The 10802-nt window shown below is 36.8% G+C and overlaps 1 protein-coding gene across 2 annotated transcripts in view; it reads right to left on the bottom strand.

The window, feature by feature from the left end:
• Positions 1-10228, bottom strand: part of ACVR1C (activin A receptor type 1C) — a 74484-nt gene extending 64256 nt beyond the window's left edge. Inside the window, exon 1 of one of the 2 annotated variants that reach the window (XM_019727183.3) lies at positions 10034-10228. In XM_019727183.3, coding sequence (XP_019582742.2) covers positions 10034-10094 — 61 coding nt within the window. In that variant the 5' untranslated portion in view covers positions 10095-10228. The remainder of the gene's footprint in view (positions 1-10033) is intronic. The other variant, XM_074336648.2, reaches the window with a different exon arrangement.
• Positions 10229-10802: the final 574 nt, after the last annotated feature.

A 10802-nucleotide genomic window follows, 5' to 3' on the forward strand; every position in this document is an offset into this window, starting at 1 on the left:
ACAATCTCCACTATTTTTCACAGCCAGAAATTATGGAAACTTCTCTTCCCAGCACTGGAACCTGGGCTGAGGAGCCTAGGGTGGGGCCAGAACCCTCCACTCCTCAGGAGGAACCTCCACAATTGAGATATCCCTCCCAATTTTTAACCGCCACACGGAGGTGTGGGACCAACCCGTTCTGCACCTCTGCCCCTCCTATCAGTCTTGATGTGACTTCTTCTGTATATCCTTAGTTTTAGGACTTCTGTTCAGCTAGACTTCAGGCAATTTTTAATGATGGTTGCTCTGTAATGTAGTTGTAATTTTGATATAGTCATGGGGGTGGCAAGCACGGCATTTACCTACTTCTTTATTTTTACCAGAGCCTCTTGAATGGTTTTTATTAGAAGTTTTTATAGTTTTAGATCTTATTTTTACATCTATGATCCATTCTAAGTTAACAATTATAGACATGAAAGGCATGTTTGTAGGTTCTTTTTGTTTATTTTCCTATTCCAGCATCATCTGTTGAAAACACTATCCTTTCTCTATTGAATTGCCTTTACACCTTTGTTAATAAATGGACCAATCCATCATATATGTCTATTATTATATATGAGTCTATTCTGGTGTCTCTATTCTATACCATTAATCAATGTACCTCCATTTTTGCTAATAAAACACTGTCTTCATTACTATATATTTATAACTCTTGAAAAGCACTGTGAAATTCCAACTTTGTTCTTTTTCAAAATTGATTATATTATTCTAGTTTATTTGCCTCCCCATATAAATTTTAAAACAGCTTGGTGAATTCTGGAAAATTCCTGCTGTAATTGACTGGGATTACAATGAATCTATAGACCAATTTGGAGGTAACTGACATATTAACAACATCAAGACTGATTCTGTAAAAATAGCATATCATTCCATTTACTTAGATCTTCTTTAAATTTTTTAAACTCTGTTTTATAGGTTTTAACATATAGATTTTCCATGTATTTAATTAGACTTTTACCTCAGTGTTTTGTGGATTTTTAAGTGCTACTGCAAATGGCCCCTTTTTTTCCAATTTCTAATTTTTCATTTTTACTATATAAAAATACAATTGATTTTTAAAATATTAATCATGTATTCTGCAACCTTGAACTTGAACTAGAATATATTAGTTTGAATATCTTTTTTTGAGATTCTTTAGTATTTTCTATATATATAAAATCAAATCATCTGTGAATAAAGAAGTTGTGTTTGTCCCTGTCCAATCCATATGCCTTTTACACATTTTTCTTATGTTAATGCTTTTACACATATTTCTAATGTTCTTATGTTAATCGAGTAGGACTTTCAATGCAGTATTGATTAGAAATGGTAAGCGCAGACATCCTTGCCTTGTTCCCACTCTCAGTGAGATGCTCCAGTCTTTCACAGGTAAGTATGATGTTAGCCTCAAGTTTTCTGAAGAGTCTCTTTGTCATGTTAAGGAAGTTCACTTCTATTCCTAATTTGGTGAGAATTTTTATCATAGATGTTTAGTGTTGGGATTTGGTTTTTATGTCTCTATTGATATTGTCATATGGTTTTTCTTCTTTAGTCTACTGAAATGGTGAATTGTAATATTAGATTATAATTGTAATTAGATTCAATATTGAATGTTGAACCAGCCCTGCATTCCCCAACCCCACTTGATCATGACGTTATTATATTTTGGGGTTCAATTTGATAAATTTTGCTGAGGATTTTTGCATTTATTTGAAATATACTGGTCTATATTTTCTTTCATTGAGGTGTCTTTACCTAGTTTTAGTCTCAGTGCAATGCTGATCTTATAAAAAGTGAGCTGAAGTGTTCCCTTCACTTCTACATACTGAAAGAGTTTGTTTAGAGTATATACAATTTCTCCCTAAAATTTGGGGTTGGAGTCTTGATAGAAGTTTTCAAGCTTTACGTTATGAAATGAATTTCATAATGAATTCATAAGTCTTGATTTAGATATCTGTGAATGAGAGAGAGAGAGAGAGAGAGAGAGAGAGAGAGAGAGAGAGAGAGAGAGAGAGAGAGAGAAGAAAGACTGTTCGGGTTAGCTATTAATTCTTGAGTGTTCTTTGGTAGTTTGTACTTTTCAATTAATTTGTTCATTTTACCTAAATTTCCTAATTATAGGCAGAAAGATGTTTGAAATATTCCCTTATTTTTATTTTCATGTATGTAGGGTGTGTAGTGATGCCCACTCTTTCACTTCTGACAGTGGTAATTTGTATATTCCCTCTTTTCCTTGTGAATCTAGCTAGTGGTGGATCGATTTTATTGATTTTTAAAAAAACAAAATTGTTTTTGTTGCCTTGATTTTCTTTAATGTTTTTCTGTTTTCAACCTCATTGTTCACTCTTCTGACCTTTATTATTTCCTTTCCTCTGTTTGCTTTGAGTTTATTTGCTGCTCCTATAAATTTCACTCTAAGACTACTTTAGGTGTATACCACAATTTTTGATATGTTGTGTTTTCATTTCCTTCAATTAAAAATATTATCTAATTCTTCTTTTGACTTTGATCCATGAGTATTTAGAACTTTGTTGCTTAATTTCCAAATATTTGGGGATTTCCCAGATAAGCTACTATTGTTGACTTCTAGTTTACTTCCATATGTTGAGAGAAAATACTCTGTATATTTTATATTCTTTTAAATTTATTAGGTTTGTTCTATGGCCCACAATATAGTCTCTCTTTATTAACATTCTATGTGCACTGTAAAATAATATATATCCTGTTGGTGGTTGGAATGTTATATTAAGTGCCAACTAATCAAGTTGGTTAAAAATATTTTTCAGATCTTATATATCCTTACTAATTTTTTATCTACTTATTCTATCAGTTATGAGAGAGGAGTATTGAAGACTCAAACTGTAATTATGGATATGTCTGTCCCTACTTTCAGTTCTATCAATTGCATTTTCATACACTTTTAAGATCTGTGGTTGGGTGAAAAGACATTTAAGATTATTGTATCTTCTTGGTTAAGTGATTTGCTTGATCTGTGTTTGGTGCCTTTGCCATTTTATAATCATGTTTTTGTATTAGTTGAATATTTTTATTTCATTTTATGTACATTACTGTTTTTTTATTTATGCTTAATATTTAATATATATTTTAATATTTAGGGATTGTCCTTGGTTGTACTATATATCTTTAATTAATCACATTATAACTTCAAATAATACTATAATCCTTCACATATAAGAAACGTAACAACTGTATACTCCTAATTCCTCCTTCCCATTCTTTGTGCTAAGGCTGTGATACATTGTATCTATACATATGCTACAAACTCGTAAAGCATTGCTACTATTTTTGCTTTAGAGAATCAATGATCTTTCAGAATGATTAAAGTTAAGGAAAAATATATTTTATATTTATCTTCATTTTAGCTATTTCCAAATATCTATTTCTCAGTGTGGATCCAAATCTCTGAATCTGTATTCATTCTGTCTGAAAAAGTTCCTTTAATATTTCTTGCAGTGCACACATAGGGGTATTGCATTCTCTGTTTTTATTCATCTAAAAATGTCTTTTTTTCTCTTTCATTTTAATAGATAACTTTACTTGGTATGGAATACGGACTTGATAGTTTTATACCTGCTGTACTATAAAGTTGACATTTCATTGTTTTCTGATTTGCATAGTTTCTGATGAGAAGTCTACTGTAATTCTTAACTTTGTTCCTATGTCTGCAATACAGCTATTTTATTTGGGCTGCCTTCAAGAACTAGTCTTTACCTTTGAATCTCATCAATTTGTAGATGATACATCTATGCTGTGGGGGTTGGGAGGAGAGGTATATATCATGCTTCTCTGAGCCTCTGTGATTGATGACTTCATGTCTTTCATTATACTTGGAAACTTATTAATCAATATCTGTTCAAATATTTTCTCTATCCCTTTCTATCTCTTTTCAGATCTAGAATTCCATTTACACGTTATACCACTTGATATTGTCTCATACCTCTTGCGTGCTCTGTTTTGGTTCTTTTCATTCTTCCCTCTTTACCTCCTAACACCACCCACTTTAGTGTAATGACTTTATAATAGTATAATTATGCAATTATAATGTAATTTGTATCGCTCCATCCTCAAGTTGAAAACAACACAGCCTCATTTATGGATGAGCTGAAGCAGTTACCAAGAAAGAAATTTAGAGCTTTAAATGCTTCTATTAGCGAAGAAGAAAGGTCTTAAATGAATCATTTGAAAAAGGGTCAGCAAATTACAGCCCACTGGCTGGCCTGTTTGTAAAAAAAAATAATAAAGTTTTATTGAAACATAGCAACACCTATTTATGTATTATCTATGACTGCTTTTACATTACAATGGCAGAATTAAGTAGTTGCAATAGAGACTGTATGGCCCAAAGCCTAAAATATGTACTATCTGACCCTTTAAGAAAAAGTTTGCCAACTCTTAATCTAAGGTATCAACTTAAGAATATAGAATTAAAATAGATAAATTAATTAAATTCAAAGTAAGTAGAAGAACAAAATAATGAAGATAAGAGCAGGGAACAACTGGACAAAAAAGAACAAAGAAAATCAACAAAGCCAAAAGTTATTTATTTGAAAGAAATCAATAAAACTGATAAACCTTCAACTAAATAAATCAAGGTAAACATAGAAAATTCAAATTCGCAATGTCTGGAATATAAGAGGGGACAGCATCACAAATACTATGGACATTAAAAAGATAAGAAATATTATGAAAAACTTTATGATGGCAGTAACCAAAGCAGAGTTCAGAAAAAGCAATCCTAAAAAAGCTACTTCATCTTGATTTGGCACAATAAGTCTCAATACTTTTAAAGGGGTCTGGTTGTTTTAACAAAATCAACTTTCTTCTCCATGCAAAAAAGCAATGCCTTTTAATGTAATGTAACTAATATATCACAGCTAGAGAACAGCTATAAGAAAGAAAGCAAAAAAAAAAATAATAATAAAAAAGGAAGAGAGGTACACTCAAGTATGCATTTTATTATTCTGTAAAGAATCTTCACATAATTGTCCTATATTCAGTGCCTCAGATTTACAGTGTATTGTCTCTTTCCTGGAAATACACACTACAGATGTAAGTGGAGGTTGAGTGAGAATGCTGTCACAGTATGGTTATTAGAGCAGGCAAATGTTCACAGAATAGATCTTTACTCTTGCACAGTAATAACAGGGATGGAGAAAAGAGAAAAAAAAAAAAAACACTTCTAGGGGAGCAGGCCAGGAAAGTGTCATCAGATAAAATTTGAGATGTGATGAGTTAATACTCTTTAATATACTTCAGCTCTGTTTTAAAACAATCTGGTTCCTTAAAGCTGTGTTAATCTGGATTACCACTCTCTGACTCTCTGAGTCAACATCTCTTGGGTAAGCATCCATTTATGAAACTAAACATTTCGCATTAAAATGATCCCTGTTCAATCCTGATGGATTAGGGTGTTTTCTAATCCTGTTTTTGACCAGAGTATTTATTTCAGTCAATCATGGCTTTGAACAAAAATTTCTAAGAAACTTAATCAACATACAGAAATGTGGCATCTATCCCTGTCATTTTACCGTGTCATGAAATAAGGATGCTAAAATAGATCAGAAGAAAATGTATGTGTTTCACTTTCAAAATTAGAGCAACCTAATCATTTTCTTGATGTGAAAAGTTTAATAAAAAAGTAGACTGATCTAATTTGGGATGCTTAAGTCACTGGCAAATTTAAATTGTTTCAAAAAAAAATAATAAGCCAAGCTCTTGAGTCATTCTGAATGATTCACCCATGAATTCTTGAGGGGATTAATTTAAAACAGTTCCAATGAAACAGTATCTTCACATACCTACTCTAAAAAAAAAAACAGAAGAGCACAACAGAAAAGGAGAGTTATTCTAGAGGAGAAAAAGGGAAGAATCGGGACAGAACACAACTTTGTTAGCCTGGTTTGCCAATCAGAGCAGATGAATTTAAGAGCCACCTGATAAGGCAAGAGAGCATCCCCTGAGCAATAGCCAAGTGTTGGCTTCTATGGAAATAAAGTCTTTCTTGTCCGTTTCACACTCCTACTCACCTTCTCCCTCCCTTTTACTTTTTGCTGGATCCCTACGTGAGAGGCTTGGTGATTTGAATTGTTCAGATTCCAGGTTAACCAAGAGGCCCGCATGCTTTAGGGATCCAGCATTCAGAGATGCATATGGGCATGGCTGCAGAGCTAGAACAGAAGTTCTAAGAGACAAGGACTAGAAAATCGGTCTATGATGCTCTTTCTAATGCAAGAGCTGGGAATACCTGTATCAGAAGCTGGTCATCTCACCACAATATTTCTTTAATGTGGGGTTGCCAGATAAAAGTACACAGTATGTGCAGTTAAAGTGGAATTAAACAGCAGTTAATTTTTAATATATGTATGTCCCTTGTCATGTTTAAAACATACTTACACTCAAAAATTGTTTGTTGTTTACCTGAAATTCAATTTAATTGGGTGCTCTATGATTGCTAAATCAAAATGATCTGTAAAGTGCTCTTGGTTCTAGATTTTTTTCTTCAGGCCAGTCTTATCCTCTAAACTCCAGACTCATAAAACCAACTGCTTACTTAACATCTCCACTTTAGTGTCTAATAGGCATTTTAAACTCAGCATATTCCAAACTGGGCTCCAGCTGACATTGTCCCCTTCTGCTCCCCAGACCTGCTCCTGCTGTCGTTGGGCTCACCCCACTTAAGGATCTATTCTTCCTATGCTTGGGTCAACAATTTGGTTCATCCTCTGCTCCTCTCTTTCTCACATCTTAAATCTTTTATTTTCATATCATTATAGTGAATCAGAGGAACTCTCTTATTCTATACTTTGTAAGTTTGAGGCTAGAAAACGGGCTGAGGCAGTAAAGTCAATGAAAAAATATGCCCTCAAGGACTTCTGCACAGAGTTTCTCCTGGGCTGGAGAAATTGCTTCCTTGGAACCAGGGAGCTGCTTGCCACATTTGTGTCAATCAACCAATAAATGATTGTGCTTAAAGAAGGGCAAAGGTGATACCTTTTGCCTTTGTAAAATCAGTCAGCCCAAGGCTTTCACTTTCACTTCCAGAACAGCTTAAAATGTATAGTGGGAAGTGCTAACTGTTGTTAGGAGAAGAAGAAAAAACAATCTCACTATCTGAAACCCTCATGTCCACCCTGGTTATCAAATGAAACTGTAATCTTTCCTCTTTTAGAGTAATAACATCTAGCTTTCCAGACTTAGTAATTCTTTCCCAACCAGAAGACAAGGAGTTTCATAAACATAGTAGAGTAACTCTACATAATATTCAAATCACAGCTTCATATTTCAGATATTTTCTGCCAATTCTTCATTTAGTACACATGATAACTGTGGTGAGGTCATGTCAGATCTTTCTTATCAAACATCAATGAACCCAGAGACTAGATCATTAGAGCAACTCAGAGCAGCCTAATATTTTAGCTAGTCCAGACCAAAAAATATTTTCTCCAAGTTTCTGCCAGTGGTTATCCGCTGAGATTTTCATCAAGGAGCAATTGTTTCTATTCTGCTGCCGTGTTTCTCCGAAAATAAGACCTAACCAGATCATCAACTTTAATGCGTCTTTTGGAGCAAAACTTAATTTAAGACCCAGTCTTATATATTATATTATATTATATTATATTATATTATATTATATTATATTATATTATATTATATTATATTATACTATATTATATTAAGGACCCAGCCTTATATTATAGCAAAATAAGACCAGGTTTTATATTAATTTTTGTTCCAAAAGACGGATTAGAGCTGATTGTCCAGCTAGGTCTTATTTTTGGGGAAACACAGTGTTAACGCATGACACATCTAAGGTGATAGAGATGCTGGAAAAAAAACAGCCCAAGCAAAAAGCCTTTATTTTGGCTTATCAATGTCTTCCAATATTTAAAGTCCTAGGCCTGGTCCTCAGCAGAGCCAAATTGGAAGGTGGTGTTTTCTGTCATGCAGTTTTGATATGTCATCATGTCAAAAGAAACTTCCCATATAACACATTGATAATGGTGTGTACATTTTCAAAAATGGCATATGATTAATATTGTAATTTGTAAAAGTGACCAGGTCAAAAATAACGTAGGTAATCACATGAGGAAAACAATTTAAAAGATGAAATAAATAAATAAACAAATAAACTACCTTGCATCCCTCTACCAAATAATCAAAGATTTGTACAAATATTTAGAATCAAAAATGTGCAGAGCAATAGACATTTTTTCTGTGGGATACAAAGAGTAGTAAAGTTTCTTAAAGATTCTTTTGCATTTCACATACAAAAGTTCATTGTAAATGTTTGATTTTGATAAGTACTTCCCTACTATAGTGAAACATTATCTCCACATCAGGCAATTTTCTTAGCCTTCAATTTTTGAAGAAACAATCAAATTTGAACGGAAAATCTTTTTTTTTGCATATTTCAACGTTAAAAGTTCCCATGCCTTTTTAAGAACATAGTATAGTAGGGCATGTTTTGCTATGTTGCTATGCCCAGGGTCTCTGAAATTTTCTAAAAGATTCTGTCATATAACAATACTTTTCAAGCTAGATAAAAGCTAATTGAGTCTATTTTTTTAAATGTCTGCAGTAAGTTACTAATTCCCCAAAATAAATAGAGCTGTAAGGACAGCCCACAGAGGCAATTTCACAGGTGCCCAGTCAATATATCTAGAAGACTTTTTTTTTGTAAATTGTATTATTCAAGGGCATTTGAGTATTCCAAATCAGCAGAGTTTCCACCCATTTCTTAGAACGACTCACATAGTCAGTTTCCTTCCCATTGATGCATTTATAACTCTGAATGTAAATATTTCACTTTATCTCATCATCTTCCTCACAGTCTCTGGGTAACTGCTTTCCTAATTAATCCCTTCCAATAATCAAAATTTCAGTTATATGTTTTTAGTGATTCACCCAGGCCATCTGAAACAGTGAAATCTGTAAATGACAGCAATCATACTACTCAAAACATTCCCCTGCACAGTCACTAAGAGGAAATCTACCCGCAGTGGAGTGTAGCTATTAATGTCAAACAGATTGTCATCTGGGAAAACAAAAATGCATCAAAATCAGCTTCGGACAAAGCACAGCTCTACGGAAAAACACCAACTTTTTATTTGCAAGTGTTTTAAATGTCTGATTGATATGTTTTTAAAATGAGTTAGCAAGGAACCTGCTCCTGGTCTCCATAACCCAGGACAATGTACTAATGAAAAATAGTTTTATAGTCAAAGTGTTTTTCGTTAGAGCATACTATGATTTTACCAAAGATGCATTTGCCCCAGTTTCTAGTAAACACTATAAAGAAACGTTTAGTTTCTAGCTTGGGCAAGGGTTCTATTTAGCCTATCAAGGAACAGACCTGTTATAAACGCTGGGACTCTTGCCAGATTTTTTTCCCCCTGCAACTCAGTAAAGATCATACCTCGAAAGCAATGTGCGTTGCAAACCACGCAGATTTAAGCTCCCACTCCCGCCTACAAAGCTTGGCACCAGCGGCTTTGGAGGTATCCTTCGCCTCCTCAAACTCAGACTGAATCGCCACCTCCCCTCCCCACCTTCCCACCATCACCATGCCATCCTCCTTGCTCAGCTCTCCAGAGCTCAGCACAGAGCGTCCTGAAGCCATCGCGGAGTGAACTCATGGTGCCACCGAGTTCCCATACCTAAGCACAACCACAAACACACTCTCCCTCCACTGCAAACTGACCCAAATTTGTCCCCCACCTCACAACTCCTACAACTCACACTCCTATGTCCCTGTCTCTTTTCGCTCCTCCTGGTGGCTTCGACACACCGGTCTATCCCTACAGCTGCCAGACATCAGGTGCCCACGCTGCGCCCCATTCCACGCCCCTCAGTCCAACTGGCGCTTCCCACTCCGCACTGTGGAAGGTCAATTTGCTCTGAGCAACTTCTTCCTCCACCCGTGTGCCTCCCCACCCCCGCAGACCGCTCCCGACTCCCACTCTCCTGGGAGCGTGGGAAGGGGCACCCGACGTACCTGCTGAGAGAGCCGCGGCTGCGGCGAGCAGCAGGAGAACCTGGCAGAGTGCTCGGGTCATGGCCACCAAGCGGCCGCGCTGGCGCTGCGAGGCCCCAGAGCCGAGCTAGGCTCCGGGACAGCGCCAGCTGCTTTGAAGTTCCCGGGGCGCTGGAGGGAAGCGCAGCCCCACAGCCTTTTGAAGTGTGCGGTTGGCTCTAATCCGAGCGGACGCCCCCTCTTCTGCCTCCCACATCCCACGCCCCTCGCGGCTGGCAGTGCGCGGCACTCCTGCCACTGGCCCCAGCAGCCGGGCTGGGAGGGGGGCGGAGGGGTGACAGAGCCCGCCCCTGCAGCGCCTCCGCCCCCTGCGCCCTCTCTCAGATGCCTGGTGCTTGGAGCTGCCCGACAGGGGGGAAAGGCTGCCCAATGACGAGGCAGTGAGATCTCCCAGAGCTGGGAGGAAGGAAGAGGGTGGGTGGCGTGGAGCCCACAAAACTGGAGGTGGGAGTCGGGACGGGAGGGCAAGTTCTACTAAGACTAGGAAAATATAAGCCCTGTGGCAATTGCTTCCTGGTGGTCTGCTCTGTAGTCTTCTACAGAAGATCCACCGGTCCGGGTTTCTTAACATTCATTTATAGTCCAGTGCCCTGAAGGTATTTCTAACTAGACTGAGCCATTAGACACCCCGGGGTATTCATGCCCAGTTCGTTCCACTACCACATCCTGGCTGTGCGCGCGTCTGTGGAAGGGCGCCCTCTCTGTCCAGTCTTGGAAATAACCAGTTGTT

The sequence above is a fragment of the Rhinolophus sinicus genome, chromosome 17 (assembly GCF_057876585.1).
Source record: "Rhinolophus sinicus isolate RSI-liver-muscle chromosome 17, RSI-T2T, whole genome shotgun sequence".
NCBI classification, from domain to species: domain Eukaryota; kingdom Metazoa; phylum Chordata; class Mammalia; order Chiroptera; family Rhinolophidae; genus Rhinolophus; species Rhinolophus sinicus.